Source organism: Tupaia chinensis, unplaced genomic scaffold, assembly GCF_000334495.1.
Source record: "Tupaia chinensis unplaced genomic scaffold, TupChi_1.0 Scaffold000291_1, whole genome shotgun sequence".
Lineage (NCBI taxonomy): Eukaryota > Metazoa > Chordata > Mammalia > Scandentia > Tupaiidae > Tupaia > Tupaia belangeri.
The window spans coordinates 1,282,511-1,304,218 of record NW_006159776.1 but is presented as its reverse complement, the minus strand read 5'-3'; the positions used below and the strand labels follow the sequence as shown (position 1 = coordinate 1,304,218).

General features: G+C 38.2%; 1 protein-coding gene across 7 annotated transcripts in view; it reads right to left on the bottom strand.

The window, feature by feature from the left end:
• The window catches only part of FKTN (fukutin), an 80,662-nt gene that overhangs the window by 46,233 nt on the left and 12,721 nt on the right, over positions 1–21,708 (bottom strand). For 4 of the 7 annotated variants that reach the window (XM_027772671.1, XM_027772670.1, XM_006150602.3 and 1 more), the window contains 3 exons: positions 14,421–14,550; positions 10,860–10,993; positions 9,324–9,451 (listed from right to left, as the gene is read on the bottom strand). In XM_027772671.1, coding sequence (XP_027628472.1) covers positions 9,324–9,451; positions 10,860–10,993; positions 14,421–14,550 — 392 coding nt within the window. Of the gene's footprint in view, positions 1–9,323; positions 9,480–10,859; positions 10,994–14,420; positions 14,551–21,708 lie in introns of all 7 variants that reach the window. The other 3 variants (XR_003549702.1, XM_027772669.1, XM_027772672.1) reach the window with 3 other exon arrangements.

The window sequence follows — 21,708 nt, the reverse complement described above, 5'->3', positions numbered from 1 at the left end:
AGAAATAGATATGGTTTATTACCTGTTAAGGATGACATGTATAGTATTCTCAACTGAACCGGTCTGGAAAGTATTTCATGATGGGTGAAGTCTTTTTAATAAGCAAAATGAGAAATAGTGATTGACTGTTTAAAAAAATTATAATAATAATTATTGGGAAAAGCATGGAAAAGATATTGAATGATAAAGCGGGGAGATTGATGTCTCTGTATTGACTGACATGCATGGCATTCCCTTTTGAAAAAGCAATGGAAGTCAATGTAAAGTTATATGTAATCTAGTGTAATAGAAAGAAGATTATGATGATAATAAAATAAAAAAAAAAAAAAAAAAAAAAAGAGTAGGGCTTGAATTGCACAGCTGGCCATGGGATCCAGCTTCCTCAACCTAGGCATCAACTTCTGGCCCTAAGTCAACTTTTTTAAAGATAGAATTTACATATAATATTAATGCACCCATTTTAAGTGATGAGTTTTGACAATGTATATACCTTTGCAACCACCACAATTAAAATAATCAAGATATAGAACATTCATTTCTACTACCCTTCTTCCCAAAGTTCCTGTGCTCTCTGGCAGTCATGCAGTCAACTCATTTAGGTCCCAGGAAACCTCTGGTCTTATTATACTCCTGATGGGTTCGGCCTGTTCTACCATGTCAAATAAATGCAAACACATAGCATGTACTATTCTGATCTGACTTTCACTTAGCATGTTTTGGAGATTCATAAATGTTATTGCCTCTATCAGGTCATTATTCTTCATCACTCAGTAATACTCCATTTTCTGAATGTATCATAATTTGTATATTTGATCCTCAGAATGTTGGCACTTGGTTTGCTTCCATTTTTTGGCTACAATGATTAAGATGCCTATGAAAATTTGTATCTGAGTCTTCTAGTGGAGATTTGCTTTGGTCTCTCTTCAGGTACTATCTTAAATAATACCTTACAGAATTATGTTCAAATGACAAAATACCTGACAGTTTCTAAAAATACTCTTTACTTAGTATAAATTAAAAATTTGCCATTTATTCATTCTAAAGCAATCTCTTCAAAAAAACAAGCTGCTTATTATATAAGTAATTGCCACTTCAACATGTTGTGTCAGTACATAATTGTCATATGACATACAAAGTTCTTTCCTCAATCCCTCAACTTTGCACCTGTTACTCATTAGAGGTTTAAAGGTATAATTAAGGAGACCTAAGACTTAACATGTATGTTATAAAATATGAAGGCATAAACAGAGCAGGAAATATGAAATCATTTTTAGAAAAGTCAATGTTTTAAATAAATTCACTTAAAGATATTGAGAGTTGCCTATTTAGCTTCACAGGTATAACTGATAAAGGGACAAATTTATTTTCTGAAAGGTATAACTATAAGAGCATAGTATCGATCTATGAAGATGAGACTATAAGTAAGGATTCAACAACTAACTCTAGTCTTTTAACTTTTTTTTTAAGAATTATTTATTTAACTTTATTTATTCATTCATTTTATTTTTAATTTGACCAGAGAGAGACACAAAGAGAGATAGAGATAAAGACAGAGAAAGTGAGAAAGCAAGCCATCAGGTCCAGGACTCAAACTGTGGTCAGCCATGTGGGAGTGTCCAGTGCCTTAATCACCATGCCATGCACTGGTGCCCTAGTCTTTTAACTTCTTGTGAAGCAGAGTGATTGAAAACAACTAGAGTCTTAACTTTGTGGCTTGAATTCTCCAAAAGTGCTAGGCTGGGTTAAGTTACCAACTTGGTGCCACCCTGTCCTCTTAACACAACAGCGTAGACTGCACTTAAGACCTGATTTAATTTCAAGTGGGGCTTAGGTCTCACTCAGCTCAACAGCTGTTATCATGCCTAGTTTTATATATCACTTAGAAAAGACAGACAAATCTGCAAAAGTACTTCAATGAAGCATGAGAGAGGTAAAGAAAAGAAATAGGCAGAAATTCGGAAGAAGGGGAGATTATTTCCAGATAAAGATACTAAGGAGCAGCTTCAAAGAGGAGATCATACAGTACCGTTGAGTAAGCAGAATTGGGACATAGGGTGATGTCTGATGATCTGGTATTATTAGTGACATGCTTAAAATCTAGCACTAAAGTCAAGTTCTAAAAGGCAAAGTATCTAAATACAACATGGTATCCTGGGTGGATCTTAGAACAGAAAAAGAACAGTAGGAAAACTAGTGAATCCAAATAAAATCTGAAATTTGAAATTGATCCTCATATTACATATAAAACAATAAAGATTCCAGAAGATAATACAGGAAGATATCTTCATTACTTTGAGATTAAAGACTTCTTAAATACTAGAAATAGATTTATACAAATAAATGACATTAAAATTAGTAACTTTATTGAATAAGTGGCATTAAAAGAATGAAAAGATAAAAAGGACAAATTGAGATAAGATATTTTCAATAGATATATGTATAACTTACAAAGAGTCGGAAAAAAGATAAACGGAAAAAACTGAGAAGATACTCAACAGGTACCTCACAAAGGAGAATACTCAAATGGTCAATAAACACAAAAATGTACCCACCCTCATTAAGTCATCAGGGAAATGAAAATTAAAACATAATTGGTAACATTATACATCAACCAAAATAGCTAAAATATGAAAGTCTGACAATGCCATATGTTGGCAAGAATGTATGGCAATGAAATGTTTTATAACATACTGGTGGAAGTGCGAACTGGTACAACCAGCTTTGGAAAACTATTTGTAAGCATTACACTGCAGTTGAACCTCTCTATACCCTATTACCAAGCAATCCCACATTTTATGTACACACCCAGCAGAAAAACACTGCTCTGGTCCAAATGTTTGTGTCCCTTGTCCTCTCAAAGTTCATGTGTTGAAGTCCTCACTCCCAAGGTGATGGTACTAAGTAGGGCCTTTGGAAGGTGATGAGGTCATGAGGGTGAAGCTGTCATGAAAGCGATTATACCTTTGAGAAAAGGCATGAGGAAGCTTGCTTGATCCCACCACCATGCCAAGACACAGGAAGAAATGGCAGCCTGCAACCAGGAAATGGGGAGGGGAGGGGCGCTCACCAGAACCCATATACAACGGCACCTTGACCTTGGACTTCTCAGCCTCCAGACAGTGAAAAGTAACTTTCTGATGTTTATAAGCACCTAATTTATGGTATTTTGTCAGAGCAGCTCAAACAGATTAAGACAGGCATGTTACAGGCACTAAAAGACTTGTACAGGAATGTTTGCTCAGCATCATCTCTAACAGCCCCCAAACAAAAATAACCCAATATCTAACTACAGTGGCTTGATAAATATTGGTGATTTATTCATACAATTAACTACTATATAGCAAAGAAAATGACTGAACATCTGCTACAATATACAAAAAACAGTTGGTTCTTACAAAAATAACAGTTGAGTGAAAAGAAGCCAACAGCATATGATTCCATTTATAAAAATAAAAAAAAAAAGTAAAACTAAACCATATTATTGGAAGTTAGGGTAGTTGTTACCTTGCATGGGAAAAGACCTGTGATTATGAGGGCAAATAATGGAGGCTTCTGGGCTACAAGCAAGTACCTAGTTTTTTACTGAGGTATTGGTTAAATGTCTGATAATTCTCGAGGTATTGATTTGTTTACTATACGTATGTTACTTCATGTATATTTAATTTTTTAAATAATTATTTTACTTAATTTTATTTATTTATATCTATTTATTTTAATTTGACCAGAGAGGAACAGAGTGAAAAAGAGAGAGGGAAAAATGAGAAATCAAGCCGCTAGGTCCAGGACTCAATCACGTGGGAGTAGAGTGCCATGTGGGAGTCCAGTGCCTTAACCACCACGCCACCTGCTGGTCCCAAACCTCTCTATTTTTAAGCCATACTTTCCTGCTTTTGTTTCTAGATAGAGTTGATTTGGTACCTCAACTATCGATTACACATACTTCAGTGCCTGTACTGCATACTAAATTATGAGATCCTTGGCAGCAGAACCTAAGTTATACTTACATCGGTATCCTTAACACAGCAGCTAGTAAATACATTTTACAGAAATGAAATAAGTTAAATTGGAGCAATTTGTAGTCCACAGAGTACAAATCCAAATTTTTTGAGGAGGAGCAGTAAAAGCAAATATCAGGAGGTATAAGGACCCTACAACTTGCTCAAGGGATAGTAGGTTTACTATTAAAGTTTAAAGCAGTAGCTCAACAACTCTAGCATTCATTACATGGAGGACACATGAACAATATAACAGAGATCACGGTGACACTAACATAGTATACAGCTAAGAACATATGCTCTCAAATGATACAGACCTTGGTCTAAGGCTTAGCTCTGCCTTAATTTCATCATCCATGAAATAAAGGTGAAACTCCCTTATAAACGTGTTGTGAGGGTAAACTGAGATAAGGCACTACAAAATCTTGGCATAGTGCCTAGCATCTAGTAAGTATTCACTAAAAGTTAATTATTTGGGACCAGCAGATGGCGTAATGGTTACGTTGCTGGACTCTCGTGTAGTTAACCAAAGCTCGAGTCCCAGATCCAGCGGCTTAAAACTCACGCAGATGCGTGTGCGTGCATGCTCAAGTTCCCAAGAGGAGAATGGAGAAGAAGGGATTGCAGTGTGCCCATCCACGCAGGGAATGAGTTCTTGCTTTCTGTCTCTCTGTCTCTCCAGCGAGCACACATATCCTATGGCAAAAATCTCTCAATTAAAAAAAAAAGGTTAACTATTATCATTACCTCTCAAACTCTTGACCTCTACCCATATTAGTTGATTCAGATAAGAAGGAAAGAAACAACTCAAAAAAATCTACACAGTGGGCCAACATGTGGCATAGTGGTTAAAGATGCTGTACCATGCATAGCTAACTCCGTTTCAAATCCTGGACCACGGATTGACAGACTTGCCAGGCACATGTGCATGTATGTTCAAAATCCCTAGAAGAGAATAGAGGAGAAGGGACTGTGGGTGGCTATAACCTCTGGGGGTACTGATTTCTTACCCTCCCTGTCTGTCTGTCTCTCTCCAGTGAACACATGTACCCTATATTAAAAGGGAAAAAAAAGGAACCTATGTAGCATCTGTACGAACTGGGAAATCGTGGAGTAAAAACTTCACATACAGGAGGGACCAACAGTTCGCATAATGGCTATGTCGCTGAACTCCCATGTAGCCAACCGCGGTTCAAGTCCCAGACCCGGTGGCTTAAACTCATGCCAGGCAAGTGTGCGTGCATGCCCAAGATCCTGAGAGGAGAATGGAGAAGAAGGGATTGCGGCGTGGCCATCCCCCCTGGGGTGTGATTTCTTGCTTCCTATCTCTCTGTCTCTCTCTGTCTTTCTGGCGAGCGCACGCACCGAATAGCAAAAACCTCTCAAAAAAACCCCTGCATATACAGGATACATAATTATTGTATTCATCACTTTTCACTACAGGTGATATGGATTGTGAAGAAGAAAAACAGACATTAAAAAATCCAAACAATATTTTAAAGTACAATTTGGATTTTGAGTAGAATGGCTTTAGGTAAAAAAAAGAATGGCTTTAGGTTAAAGAACTAAAGTTGTAATTAGTATCATAAGACCTAGAAAGAAAACACCTGCCGGGAGAATAACTAATCCAATGTATGACTGTGTTGCAGTGCGTGCTTTGTGCCAGTGTAATATAGCAGTAATAACAGCAGCAGTAGCAATTGCATAGCAATGGCAGTGGCAGTAGCTAATATTCATACAGTACTACTTCCAGTGTGCCAAGTACCATTCTAAATGCATTACTGTGCTAACTCACTCAGCTCACTAACTTCTGAAAGAAAGCATTTTGGCTTAAGAATCAAACAGTACTGGGGTTAAAACTTGGCCATTAATGGCTAATGACCTTGATTAAGCATATTGATTTGCTTCTCTGATCTTTAGGTTCCTCATGGCTAACTGGGTGTGAGGATACCCAACCCACAGGGATAAAATGAAGACTAAGATTATATACATAAAGCACCTATGATGGTGCCTGATACTTAGCAGATATCCTGGTAGCTATATCTTCATTCTTCCTCTTAATATTTCAATAATTATTAAACCTTAGGACCAAAGATGACATTCCACAGGCACAAAGAGAGAAGTTTAAAAAAGGCAAAATGGTTTTCCTTTATTCTTCAAGGAAAAAAGTTCCTTAAGGTTCCTGTAGTCTTGAAAAATGGTAAGCATTCTATATTCCAAGTTTTTTTTCCTTTTTTTCCCCCATCAGTGTGTTGTTTGTTTCTAAAAATTCCAGTATGTTTCTAAAGATCCATATTTCACTAGATCATGTATTATTGACACTGATGTGAGTAGCTTTGTTTCCACACCTGATACAATGTCAGATACTGTAGTTAGGGGTAGAATGATTAGATTTAGGATGTGGAACTTATTCACTTTAAAAAGTTATCCTTGGCGGGAACCAGCAGTTAGCGTAATGGCTATGTCACTGGACTCCCATGTAATTGACCATGGTTCAAGTCCTGGACCTGAGAGCTTAAACTCACACCGGGAGCATGTGTGTGTGTGCCCAAGATCCTGAGAGGAGAATGGAGGAGAAGGGATTGCAGCGTGACCATCGCCCCTGGGGGGTGATTTCTCGCTTTCTGTCTTTCTATCTCTCTCTGTCTTTCTGGCGAGCACACGCGCCCTGTAGCGAAAACCTCTCCAAAAAAAATTTTTTTAAATAAATAAATAAAGTTAAATAATTCTTTAAAAAAATTTGTTATTAAAAGTTATCCTTTATTCTCTTGATACTGATGATGGAAGAAATTAATCACTGCACATATTATGTAGTCTCCTTTGAGAAAGTACAGTCATTGGTTTATTTAAAGTATCTCACAAAGGATTCTCATGAATACCAGATAAAAAGATGGGTAGGATAAGGTATGGAGAAGGGACATGTAGTTTCCATGGCATCTCTTGGCTTGTCACTCCCCAGAAACCTACCATGTGCTTAGCTACCCAGAAATTCTTATTTTTTTAATAGTTATTTTATTTAACTTTATTTACTTATTTATTTTTAATTTGGCCAGAGAAGGACAGAGTGAGAGAGAGGGAAAGTGAGAAAGCAAGCTGCCAGATCTGGGACTTGAACCATGTTCGGTCATGTGGGAGTCCAGCGTCCTTAACCATCATGCCACCTGCCACCTCACCCAGAAATTCTTACTAAGCTTTTCTCAGAATAAACTATACATGAATAAAAAGTACAATAGTATAAAAATAAAAAGACCCTTACTTATACTAATTTTAAAGGTTTTAGGGGTTTTATTCCTAAAGAAGAGTAATGTTAAAAATACTGCATTTCCTTAAAGTAAATAGTGCTAAAAAGAATAAAAATGGCATATGACTGGGAGAATCTTCCAAAGAAAAGACGCTAAGCAGCCATCTCCTGTTCTTTTCTCTGCCTTTTAAGGTCACAGTAATATGACAGAAAATCTGGGACTCACACCATCTGTCCAGACAGCTCTATCACTGCTCACTTTTCCTGTTAAATAATCAGAACATTTCACACTTCCCAAACACTGTTACTATTCAGAACAGTCAAAGCAGAATGAAAGAATCTTTTTCAATCCAGAAATGTAGTACTCGGGAAGAAACAGTTCTTTTTTTCCTTTTTCTTTCTTTTTTTGTTTTTGTTTTTGCCATAGGGTATGTGTGCTCACCAGAGACAGTAGGAGGGAAAGTTTAATAGATGAGGTTATGTGTCCAGCAGGTGGTGTGGTGGCTGGGGCTCGGGACTTCCACATGGCATACCACAGTTTGAGTCCCAGATCTGGCAGCTTGCTTTTTCACTTTTCCTCTCTAGTGAGCGCCCATGTCCAGTAGCAAATTTTAAAAAATAATAATAATAAATAAAATAAAATAATTTTAAAAAATAGATGGGGGGGCCAGCAGGTGGTGTGGTAGTTAAAGGCACTGGACTCCCACAGGGCCAGCCACGGCTCAAATCCTGGACCTGGTAGCTTGCTTTCTCACTTTCCTTCTCTCTCTTTCTCTGTCTCTTTCTGATTAAACTGGAAAATAATAGTAATAATAAGTGAAGTCAAATAAAATAATAATAGAAAAATAGATGAGGTGAATAATATTCATAAAAGCTAAAAGCCCACAAATATTTTAGGGTGAAGCTGAGGTTTCCTAGGTCTGCCTGACTCCTAAGCCCATGTTATTTGGGTCCCCATTCTAATTCTTTCTGTCAGAACTGAGGACAGGCCAATCACAACATAAAGAAAGGCATACTTACTCTAATTACTTATTCTAATGATTTTTGTCTTTTCTCATCAGAGAGTCTGGCTATGACAGCATTAAAATAAAATAAAAAACCAAGAACTAGATGCTAACAACGCCACCCTGACAAATTAGATTTCATCAGTTCTGAGACATCTTTTCCAAGTTTTCCATGTGTAATCATGTGTCTTACAATTGTCAATTTTTTTCTTTCTAGTAGCACATAAACAATGGTGCATCTTACAATCGATATTATCTTTTTATTTTAAACATTTATTTACCTATTTATTTGTTGTGATTTTCAAGCCACCAGGTCTGAGCCTCAAACCACAGTTAGTTATGTAAAGCACATCGAATCCAGTGCTTTAACCACCACACCACCTACAAGCCCCATACTCAATATTATCTTACACTAAAAAAAATCTATTAAGTCCAATAACTATGCTTTAAGGATTAGACTGCAGTTTATATAAAAGGCACTGTCAAATAAATATTTGACATAGCCATCCCTCTTGGGAAGTGATTTCTCACCACCCCTCCCTCACCCTGGTCTGTCTCTGGCAAGGGTATAGCAAACTTTAAAAAAAAAAAAAAAAAAGAAAAGAAAGAAAGAAGAAGGCATACTTGTAAGCTTGCCTACTACTCAAGGTCTCGACTCTGTTCAATCCCAATTTCCTCACTTAAACCTGACTTCATCTCAACTATCTCGTTCTTACCCACCCTATCCATTCTCACATAATTATCTAACTCCTACAGCTCTGACAGTCAGGTTACAGCAAAAACTCTGAGCTTTACTGATACCTGTATTCCTTTCTCTGGCATTCTCTTTCTCATGACTCAAGGGTTTTTAATCATGACTCCCTGGATTGACAAATCCAGGACACTTCCTCCTCATAGATTTTACAGGCAGTTCTCCCCTCACAGGCACAACTGAACTCCATGTGTCGCTGGAAAAAGAGCCTTGACACAGGTGTTTTTGTTTTTTTCTTTTCTTTTCTTTTTTTTCATTTTCAGTTACTTCTTTATTTCTATCTCCTAAAGTTATTTCTATCATCTTTTTATAAGTACTTATCTGATCCATACTTAAATTTTTTTCCTGTTTTGGCCTGAGTGCCTCCATTCCACATATGGTCAGTCTCTTCATAGAAGAAAAAAATGTCAAGTTTTACATCATCTTTTCCCTGGAAGGATAGTTCCAAGCTGTCTTCTACCTAGGAGGAAGATGAAAACCTTCACAGACTAAAACAAAGAAAATACATTTTTTAAAACTTCTTTTAAAAAAGAGATTCTTATTAAAGTATTAATTCTAAAGTGCACTTTTTTTTTCAATTTAGAAAAATCTGAAATTGGAATGCATCAGTAGCATGCCATCATTTCTTTTCTTTCCTAACTGCATATGAAATAATGTTGCTTCTTAAATCCCAATGACAACTCAGAGTAAATAACTTAGGGTAGTTAGATCATCACTCTGCAGAGAAAACAGAAACATCCTGTTCCAGAGTCCTTTTTTGACTAAAGAAGTTAGGGATCAAAGAAAAATGACTCTCTTTAATAACTAATACCATTAGGAGATAAATCTCTCATCATAATCAGTAAGTACATAGTTAAAGTGGTATTATATATAGCTACATATTTAACATAGATCATCACATTGTGTACATTAAAAAGATTTAAAAAACAAAAAAGTGCAGAAAAAAATCATTTTGAGAGCATTTTGCTAAAGAAACTTTACTACAAATAATTATGTTCCCACTGGACTTGGTACATCTGTGTGTTACAGCACTAATAATGTAATCATAATTTATGTGGTTATCCCCCTCCCAGTGAGCTCAAGTGTAAACACTGTAATTTGTTCTCTTTGTGTCCCATGTGTGCACCACAGTGCCAGACATATAGTGGATGTTGCGCAAATGTTTACTCAAAGACTAGAACTCTAGAGCTTTGACTTCGATCTCAGAAGAATATTTTATTTATTAATTTTTTTAGTAAAACACAATGATTATTTAAGATGACAGAAATAACTTTCCAGGGATTGAAAATACTTCTATTTGTTTTGTAGGATCACACCTCTCTGGAAACAAGCAAATTTAAAGTGAGGTGATTGCAGAAGATCATGGGCTTAGAAGTCAAACAGCTATCCCTGATTGACCTCTCAGTAAAGTACTATAACCTAGCACATGTGAGATAAATAAAAAAATTGAAGTGCTTGTTAGAAATAACCGTTTAGTAATTCTACCCCTTAGCAATCAGTGGAACGCTTTGTGTTGATAATTACATCCATGCCACAGTATAACTTCAGGTAGGATAGGAGGTATTCTTACTTATTATATCAATTATATATTACAAACTTTACTAATTTTAAATCTTGTTGCCTAATATAAAATTCATCTACAAAAGTCCAGGATCCTTCTGTCCTCATCCATAGAAAGCCAGGCTATCTAGTTTTTCTCTATATAGTGTAAAAATCACAAATGGTAACAAGCTTTTACTGAGCTCAGCTTGGTGAATAATAAATAATAAAATTACCTGTGCAGCATTCTTAACCAAATCTTGGTTGTTTACCATAAACTTTACAATTAAAATGTAACTTATGAAATAAAGCCAATTTTTGTTACTGACCTTCCCAAATTTGTGTTTGAGTGGAAGTCCTGCATCTTGAAATGCTAAAATAATATCAGATTTATAATCCTGTATAAAAACTCCTAGGTCGACATCTTTGCTATAAGGAATAATGTTGCATTGCCGATACCATCCTAAAAAAAAGGGGAAAAAAAATAAGATTTGAAAAAAATTAGTCATTGTAATAGATGATCTTTGTGAAAATGAATTTTACTGCATAGGATTAGGTTTAAGGTGCTTTACTGAATTTTTTTTTTTTTTTTTAAGTTTTGTTATAGGGTGGTGTGCTCACTAGAGAGAGAAAGAAAGGGGGAGAGAGAGCAGCAAAGTGAGAAATCATCCCTCAGGGGGATGGCCACGCCACAATCCCTTCTCCATTCTCCCCTAGGGACTTTAGGCACACATGCATGCACATGTGTCCAGAGTGATTTTCAAGCTGTTGGGCCCAGGACTCAAACTGTGAAGTGAGTCATGTGAGATCCAACTGCCCCGCCCTCCATACCATCTGCTGATCCACCAAAATTATTTTTTAAAATATTAAATCCTAAACTAAAAACTTGGTTACGGGAGTGGCCTATTAAAGAACTAACATCCTTCCTTTCCATCCATCTATCTGTTTTTGTCTGAACAATCACTTCTTCAAATTTTCATGATATATTGGCTTGTTAGGAAACTCATAATTCATTTTTGCATAGAAAAATGGAAAAATTCATCATGACTTTCCCAATGACCTAATATTTTAAACTTATGAATAAACCATTGGCTTTAATAATGTTAACTGGGTCATTCACTTTAAAAAAGTTAAGGTGACCCTGAGAAGGTTTAACCATTAACCTCTAGGAAAGAAGGTTGCCTTTAAGAAATGCTAAAAATAAGCCAACTGGTGGTATGATGGTTAAGGCAGCTGGATCCCACATGGCCAATTGAGCGATTAGAATACAACTTCGTGGCTTGAAAAACAATTCGGGGGACCAGCAGTTAGTGTAATGGCTATGTTGCTGAACTCCCATGTAGTCAACTGCAGTTCGAGTCCCAGACCCAGTGGCTTAAACTCATGCCGGGCACATGTGCATGCGTGCCTAAGATCCCAAGAGGAGAATGGAGGAGAAGGGATTGCAGCATGGCTATCCCCCCTGGGGGGTGATTTCTCGCTTTCTGTCCTTCTGTCTGTCTGTCTCTGTCTTTCTGGTGAGCGCACACACCCTCTAGAAAAAAAACCTCTCCAAAAAAAGAAAAACACATCAGGGACATGTGCATGCATGCCAAAAATCCTGAAAGGAGGGAGAAATGAAGAGAAGGGACTGCAGTGTGACCATTCCAATTGGGGGTGCTTTCTCCTTTCCCCTCTCTTTCTCCAGCAAATACATGCACCTCTGCCAAATTAAAAAAAAGAAATTGCTAAAAACATTTCACTCTTTTGCTTAACCAATATACCTTTCCTGACAGTTTATAAAACTTGACAGCTCTGAACTGTTAATATCTGATGGATCATATAAAACAATAAAAGCCGTATCAGCTTCAATTTTCAACACACTGTCAAAAGATATTCCTAAGTGCTCCTATATCTACTTCTCAATTATGTTCTATATCATTGTTCTAAAAAACATTTAGGCTCAGAGGGCCAGCAGATGGTGTGGTGGTTAAGGTGCTGGATTCCCACATGACTGACCATGGTTTGAGTCCCAGATCTGTTGGCTTGAAACTCACACTGAGCACATCTGTGTGTGTGTGCCCAAAAGCCAAAGAGGAGAATGGAGGAAGAGGGATTGCTTCATGGCTGTCCCCACTAGGGGGTGATTTCTCACTTTCCCTCTCACTGTCTCTCTCTCTTTCTCTCTGGTGAGTGCAAGCACTGGCGAAAACCTAAAAAAATAAAAAATAAAAATAAAAAATTTAGGCTCAGGGCCAGCAGTTGGCATAATGGCTATGTTGCTGGACTCCCACATAGTCAACTGCGGTTCAAGTCCCAGACCCAGCGGCTTAAACTCATGCTGGGCATGTGTGCGTGCATGCCCAAAATCCCAAGAGGAGAATGGAGAAGGGATTACGGTGTGGCCATCCCCCCTGGGAGGTGATTTCTCGCTTTCTGTCTCTCTGTCTGTCTTTCTGGTGAGCGTACACACCCTATAGCAAAAACCTCTCAAAAAAAAAAAAAAAAGTTAGGCTTAGCTGCAGTAGTACACACTACTAACATGCTACTACTATTAATTCAGTTCCCAGTCCAAGTAGACAGGATTGATGGAGTGGCTTGTTGTGCCTATGATCCTGGCAAGCTAGTAAGCTAGGGCAGGAAGATCCTGACTTTGAGATCCTGTCAAAAATCAATCAATCAGTCAATCAATCTCTCATAAACAAACAAACAAAAATAAATAAAAATGGGTAGAGGTTAAGGGGGCTGGATCCCTCATGGCCGACTGTACAGTTTGAATCCTAGACTAGATGGATTGAAAAATGATACCAGGTGTGTACATGCCCAAAAACTCAAAAGGAGAATAAGGATGACATCATGGTATGGCCATCCCTGCTGGGGAAGAAGTGATGGAGGCATGACTATTCCCTATGGGGGTGATTCCTCACTTTCTTCCTCTCTCTCTCTTCAGCAAGCACATGTGCCCTATAGTAAATAAATAAGTAAATAAGTAAAAATAAGATTTATACCTTAATAGGTCTCTCTCTCTCTTTTTTTTTTAAGGTTTTTTTATCATAAGGCACTTGCCCTTGCCAAAGAGCAAAGAGAGACACAGAGAGAGAGGAAATGTGAGAAATCGCTCCCCACAGAGAATGGCCATGCCATAATCCCTTCTCCTCCATGCTCTCCCTGGGATTCTGAGCTCACGTGCCTGGCATGATTTTCAAACTGCCAGGTCCAGGACTTGAACTGCGATTGGCCATATGGGAGTCCAGTACCTTAACCACCACACCATCTGCTGGCCCCGCAATCTAGCACTTTAACCATCATGCCATCTGCTGCCCCCCAGTCTTCCCTATTTTAACCTTCCCATCCAAATTATATGAAAAGTAAATAGATCAATACTTATCTATTTAAGTATTAAGATTTAAGTATTAAGATTCTAATTAATTCTAAATTTGAAAAAAAAAAAAAAAACTGATCTAATCGATAGTGAACAGAAATCTTTCTCAGATTCTAACAGCCACTTCCCCAAGGACTATAGGAAAAGTTCTGCATTTCCCATATCAGATGACGTGTGACATCTAATCAGTGATACTATCAATAACCTGGAAGAAGATTGTTGAAGACCTGTGATATGCTCTCCCTCAATCTTCCACTCTTCAGAAACTTTTGGTACAATGCAAGCTATTTGTATGGTGTATAAGTAAAGGGAGTTTTTTTTTAAAAGGTAACGACTTTGACCTCTCTTTTGTATTTCTAAAATTAATTCTTTAAAGAAACCAACAGATATTTGCTCGTGTGCTCACATTTATTCTGTCTAAAAATATGACACTTTGAATATCACAGATATTTTGTCATCTCAAGCAGTCATTCCTAAAACTAGAGGATGAAATGACAAAATGACAAATGTAGAGCAACAAGAATTTTACCTAAACAAGTTCCACTGCTCAGCCAGAATCGTACTCCCAATTTCTTTAATGTCTTTGCCGCTAGTTGCAATAATTCCTTCGCATTCTTCCGAAAGGCCATAGCTTCCACAGTGTTATCATCAAGGTACTGCTACAGATACAATAATTACTCAGCTATTAAAGCCATTTCTAAATTGCTAGAAACATTTCTGTGACATCTGAACTAAATTTGGATATTAGCCCCATATTATATTATTTTTCTATTATAAAAATCAAGTTTTTATGCATATTTATTGTATTAATGAAAGAGATGATAGTGTGTATGCAAGAGAGACAGAGAGAGAGAGATAAAAGCCTCCTAAATAGGGTCTCACCTTACTGCACCTCTTTCCCCCTGTGCTTCAGTCAAGATCTTAAGCATACATGCACATGCCCTGGTATGTTTCCAAGCTGACCCACAGATTCAAATTGTCTGTCACGTGGCTCCCAGTACCGTAGTTCAGTTTGCCACCAACTCTGCCACCAGACTGGGCCAGGAAATCAGGTTTTATAGTTGTTACTTACTTATTAAAATAAGAATATAGGAGTTGATTCTAGGAGAGACAGATTGAAAAGGAAAAGACTCTGGAGAACTTCAAAAATTTCATGGAAAAATAGAAAATGAGTTTATTTCAACAAAAAATGTTGAAATTTGTAGTTTTTCCACAATACACATTTTCCATTAACTTTTTTTTTTCAAGAGGTTTTTGTTATAGGGCGTGTGCACTCGCCAGACAGACAGAGACAGACAGAGAGACAGAAAGTGAGAAATCACCCCACAGGGGGGATGGCCACGCCGCAATCCCTTCTCCTTGGTGCTCCTCTCAGGATCTTGGGCATGCACGCACACGTGCCTGGCGTGAGTTTTAAGCCACCAGGTCCGGGACCGCAAACCACGGTCACCTACATGGGAGCCCAGCGACACAGCCATTAAGCTAATTGCTGGTTCCTTCCATTAACTTTTTGGAAGACTGCTTCATATAAACAAAATTCCCAGTGTGAAACTTACATTAAAAAATATATATATATATTTATTTAATTTTATTTATTACTATTTTTTTTTCAAATTTATTTATTCATTTTTATTTTGCCCTGATAAAGACACTGTATATTAGTCCCTGACTGCTGGTCCAGCCTCATCTCTATCCTCCTCGCATTTCATATTTCAGCAATAATTTGTAACTTGCAAAAATGCTACAACTTTTCAAGCTCTGTGCTTTTACATGTTATTTCCTTTGCAGGATAAGCCTTTGAGTAACAAAATCTTTCAGATCTCAGCTTCAGTTACTGATAAATATTCCCTGATTTCCCCAGGAAAACATATGTATTTATTTTCCCAGTATCAGTACTCAGTTCAACATTTTAGGTGCACAGAATTATGTTTGGGGCCTAGCCACAGGAGCACAGATTGGAAGGCACCACTACGTGATACTGGAGCCACGTGGGAAACTAAGATTTGGATCCTGAGTTAACCTAAATATACCAGTCATACCCAGCATGCCTGTGATCCTGGCTGGCTAAGAGGTTATGGTAAGACCTTATTTAGGATACCAATCTTTTTCTCTAGAGACATAAACTAGAAAAAAAAATATATTTCAAATATATATTTGGTACTACATACACAAAGACAAATCAAATAATGCTTCTTCAATGATCTTAAAAATAGTTATCACATACATACTTTCACTATAACTGCCATCATATTTAATTCTAATTACTTTATTTTTAAAATTATTTAACTTTGTATATTATTATTATGTTTGAAACTGCTACAAGGCATGTGTGCTCACTACAGAGAGATAGAGTGAGAGAGAGGAAAAGTGAGAGAGCAAGCCACCAGGTCCAGAACTTGAACTGTGGTCGGCAATGTGGAAGTCCAGCACATTGTCAAGTCAGCCACCATGCCACCTGCTGGTCCCATAATTGCTTATTTTATTTTTATTCCTTCCATTAGACTGTAAACATGGCTCCGTGACGGTAGGTTACTGTACCTCTCCATCACTAAATTTAGATTTAGAATGCTTCCTGGCACCAATATGTGAGCAACACATATTAATAAATGGATAGATGAATAAATGATTGACTGAGTCCCCCCATACCTACAATATTCCCAAAAAGCCTGTGATTCCTTTACAATATGGCAGGACAAAATACAGTTCCTAGAAGGAACACAAGGATCTTTTTTTCCCTAACCAATTGAGTTTTATTTGTTGCATAATAAGCCACCTAACATCTTTCAGCTAAAAAATACTAAATTTGAATAAAGATATCACAAAATAAATTAGAGCCCAATTAAAATTAGCTTTGAGGAGGGAACACAATTCTATTCAATTAAGAAAAATATTTTTATAGACCATAGTTTAGTTTATTTTTAACATCCGTCATGCCATGAATTCACAGGGAACAGGTTCCAGAAGCTCAGTTTCCATTGGATCTCACAAAGTGTGCTCTGGGTAGAGCCAGCTGGCACTTCAGTTGAACCCAGGTATATTTCTCTTTGGCTTCCTTCTTTTTCTGGTCATTTTCCTTTACTCGTTTTGGGAAGCAATCTCTGCTCTTAGAATGCTTAATATGCACATTAATTCTCTTGGCAAGAATCTTGCCCTTAACTTGTTGCTTACAACAATGCCAACAGCTTGCTGGGTAACATGGCAGACTCTTCCAGTTTTGCCATAGTAACTTCTGTGGGGCATTCTTTTTTTTTTTAATAAAAAAGAATGATTGGGGACCAGCAGTTAGCAAAATGGCTATGTCGCTGGACTCCCATGTAGTCGACCGCAGTTCACGTCCTGGACCCGGTGGCTTAAAACTCACACCCGGCACGTGTGCGTGTGTGCCCAAGATCCCGAGAGGAGAATGGAGAAGGGACTGCAGTGTGGCCATCCCCCCTGGGGGCTGATTTCTCGCTTTCTGTCTCTCTGTCTGGCAAGCGCACGTGCCCTATAGCAAAAACCTCTCCAAAAAAAAGAATGATTGTATTTAACTTTATTTGAGCAGAGGGACAGAGTAAGAGAGGAAGAAAGAGAGAGGGAAACTGAGGAAGTGAGCCACCAGGTCCAGGACTCGAAACATAGTTGGCCATGTGGGAATTCAGCATCCTTAACCACCACACCACCTGCCAGCCCTGGGGCATTCCTTTTTGAACAGTACCCATTCCATTGATGTCTGCAGTATCACCTCTCTTGTAGAAACGCAGGTATGTTGCCAAAGGAACCACTCCATGCTTTCTAAAAGGCCTACAGGACAGATATCAGGTGCCTTTCCCTCTTTTCCTTTGTGTTCATCGTTTTGGTGAATTACCAGAAGATGGTGGTTCTGGCCAAAAGGCACATAAGGATCTTAAGCAACGTTTCCTGCAGATATGTCACTGTCTACAGAATACACAAATTTTACAGGATCGCTTCAACACAAAAACATCCCTTGTCTCAGAGCTGTAATTTCTCTCACATATATGACCGGAATGAGAGATGCATATTCTTATCCTTTTTGTAAAAAGCCTGAAGCTAGGAGTTTGGAGATCTATCACAGGATTTAGTTCATGATCAATCAATAATGACTGTGTAATTGACATTTTAAAGCATACCTTTTCTTTTTGGGGGGCATGTGTACTCACCAGAGACAGAAAGGGAGGAATTGATGGTCATGCCACAATCCCTTCTCCTCTATTCTCCTCTCGGGATTTTGGGTGTAAACACACATTCTGGGTGTGAGTTTCAAACCTCTGGGTCCAAGACTCAAACCGTGGACAGCTATGTGGGAGTCCAGTGCCTTAACCACTATGCTACCTGCTGGCCCCAAAGGATAAATATTCTTATCTGTTAAAACTTGCTTTGTTGGGGCCAGCAAACAGCGTGACAGGTAATGCTCTGGACTCCCACATGGCCAAAGGCAGTCTGAGTCTCAGACTTGGCTTACTTTCTCACTTTCCCTCCCTCTCCCCCACCCTCTCTCTCTCTCTCTCTTACTTTCTCACTTTCTTTCTCTTTCTCCGTGTCTCTCTTTGGTGAGCGCAGATGCCCTATACTGAGTTAATATTAATAATAATAATAACAACATAATAAATAACATTAAATAAATAATTATTTGGAAAAAAACCTTCCTTTGTTCTTAGAGTAACTGAAAGGATCACATTAAATAGCAGGTAGAAAAACTGTGCTCTGGGGCCAGCAGATGACATAGCAGTTCCATTGCTGGACTCCCACATGACCAACTACAGTTCGAGTCCCAGACCTGGTGGCTTAAAACTCACGCCAAGCACATGTACATACCCATGATCCCTGGATGAGAATGGAGGTGGCAGGATTGCAGCACGGCCATACCCCGGGGAGATGGTTCTCACTTGCCTTTTCACTGTCTCTATCTTTCTTCGGTGAGTGCATGCACCCAAAGGCAAAAACCTCTAAAAAAAAAATAAAATAAAACTGTGCTGTACAAAAACATCAGGTCTAATAGTTCCATCTTGCTGGAGAGGCCCCTTTTGTAGACGTAATCCCACACTTGATAAACGATTCCTGATGTGACACTCTAAGAAATTCTATTGTACTTGTAACTTTTATGTATTTGAAATTACTTAAAAGATTATTATTTGAAAAGGCAGAAAGTAAGGAGGCTGCTATATGAGGTCTATTAGATTATTACATTGTTTGTTTTATACCAGGTACTGATTTAAGGCTTTTGGTGCCACCAAGTGTTCAAATATATGTTCACTGTAATTTGAAAATAGATCCTCCTGGCACAATCATGGTTCTAACATTAGAATGATAAAATGAAACATGTAAGGAGATAGGGTAAAAAAAGGTTATCAGTCCCAATATACTAGCTAAAGAGAAAAGTAGAAATTTTAAGTTTGTTCTGTTGCAAGTGAAGGACACCAAAAACATGAAGAAGAATGAACACAAAGTTCCCCCTCATTACGTTTTGAATTAAACCTCCAGATATATTCTTGCTATTTGATGGTACTTTAAAAACATCAACACTATGAGATTATGATAAGCTAATAAACCCTCTAAGCATCTGTCATTCATTTTCCTTACTCAAGTGTTGACTGAGTACTTGCCCTTAAAATTTCAAAAGCAGGGAACCAGCAGTTAGCGTAACGGCTATGTCGCTGGACTCCCACGTAGTCAACCGCGATTCACGTCCCGGACCCAGTGGCTTAAAACTCACGCCGGGCGCGTGTGCGTGCGTGCCCAAGATCCCGAGAGGAGAATGGAGGAGAAGGGATTGCGGCGTGACCATCCCTCCTGGGGGGTGATTTCTCGCTTTCTGTCTCTATGTCTCTCTCTGTCTGTCTGGCGAGTGCACGTGCCCTATAGCGAAAAAAACCTCTCAAAAAAAAATTTTCAAAAGCAAAGGTTAAAATGACAACATAAAAATAGGGGCCAGCAGGTGGTGTGGTGGCTAAGGGTGCTGGACTCTCACATGGCTGACCATGGTTCAAGTCCTGGACTTGGGGGCTTGCTTTCTCACTCTTATCTTTTTTTCTGTCCCTCTCTGGTAAAATGAAAATAAATAAATAGATAAAGTTAAATTAAAATTCTTTTAAAAAGACCCCATTAATATAATAATAATAATAATAATAATAATAATAATAATAGACACTACATACATTATTTCTCAGTGTTTTGAATCATTTTACATTTTACACTGCCTTCTCACAAAGATCAACAAATTGAGTTCGGGCAAATGCTTGTCAGGTAATGGAGTAACCCAAGTAAGTAATCTGTTTTTTTTTTTTTGGAGAGATTTTCACAGACAGAGAGAAACATAGAGACAGAAAGTGAGAAATCACCCCCCAGGAGGGATGGTCACGCCACAATCCCTTCTCCTCCATTCTCCTCTCGGGATCTTGGGCACGCACGCACACGCGCCCGGCGTGAGTTTTAAGCCACTGGGTCCGGGATGCAAACTGTGGTCGACTACATGGGAGTCCAGCGACATAGCCATTATGCTAACTGCTGGTTCCCCCAAGTAAGTAATCTTAAAAAACCATTTGAGGCCCAGCCTGGTGGCATTGTTGGTGTGAACTAAATTGCAGTGCTGGGAAGTAATATGGCAGACTACAGTTTGAATCCCCAGTTTGGCCTGAAAACACATGGGTGATCTGTGCTCATGTTCAAGATCCTGAGAAGCCAGAGTACTTAGGCAAGAAAAATCACAGTGTAATGAGACGCTGTTTCTCTCTCTGGGTCTCTCTCTTCCCCGTACACATGGGAAACACATGCACACACACTCTTATCATGCATAAAACAAAATTGACAAAAGTTATTTTATTCAGGTGAGCACCTTATTCTCCATGTGCATCTCCCTATAGGGTTTGTTTTTGTTTTATTTTTGTGATTTCTTTGTGCCAAGTACTGTGGTAGATACAAGGGCTATAGGGGTGAACAAAATAAAATATCTGTCATCAAGAAGTTTACACAATTTAGTAGGGTGATAAGACAGATATTCAAAACTTACGGTGATAATTGTTTGACAGTGGTGGCAACAAGAGTAAACTCCCTTAGGGCAAGAAGAGTGAATGGTTAAGTTTAAGCCCAAACTCCATCTCTTCTACGTCCTCTTATTATGTGGTGGAAAAATATCAAGCAGCACTTGCCCACTTGTAGGCCCGTCTTCATGTGCAGTTTTCTGGCACTTCCTTCATAAGGTGAAAGGGGCAAATTTCACAGCTCTATAACTACAGATTTAAGGTAACCAGGCTTGGAAGGCCTACTTAGGCTGTCAGACCTAGTTCCTGGGAGCCAGCACATTAGACCAGAGAAATCTTGCATTTGCAAGTCTTAAGTACTTGACAGCAATAATAAAGCTGGCACTTCATTTTCTCATTCTGTTTCTGTCCTTGTATCTCCATACAGCTTTTTAGGCCTGGAACCTCATAAAACACAGGGCACACTGAAAGATTAGGGTACCAAAATCCCACTGTAAAGGTGTCTAACTTCACTTCATTGCAATTTCATGTCATCTCTTAGATTTGAACTGTCATGCCCTTCAGAATCCTCTTTATATCCCAAGGGTCAGAAGGCTAGGAAATAGGCTTTCAATAAGTGTTTACTAAATTGAAAGCTAGAGCAGTAGAATAAAGCAAAGTTCAAAAAGCCTGCCCTTTGTGTAGCATTTATCTTCAAAAACCTTCATAAACACACACTCACACACCAGATTCAATGGCAACCCCCTGAGAAAAACTGTTATTTTCCATGAAGTCTTCTCTAAATCTACGTAGCCCATCTTTCTACAGTGGCTTTATCCTACTTGGATTACTTCAAAAAAG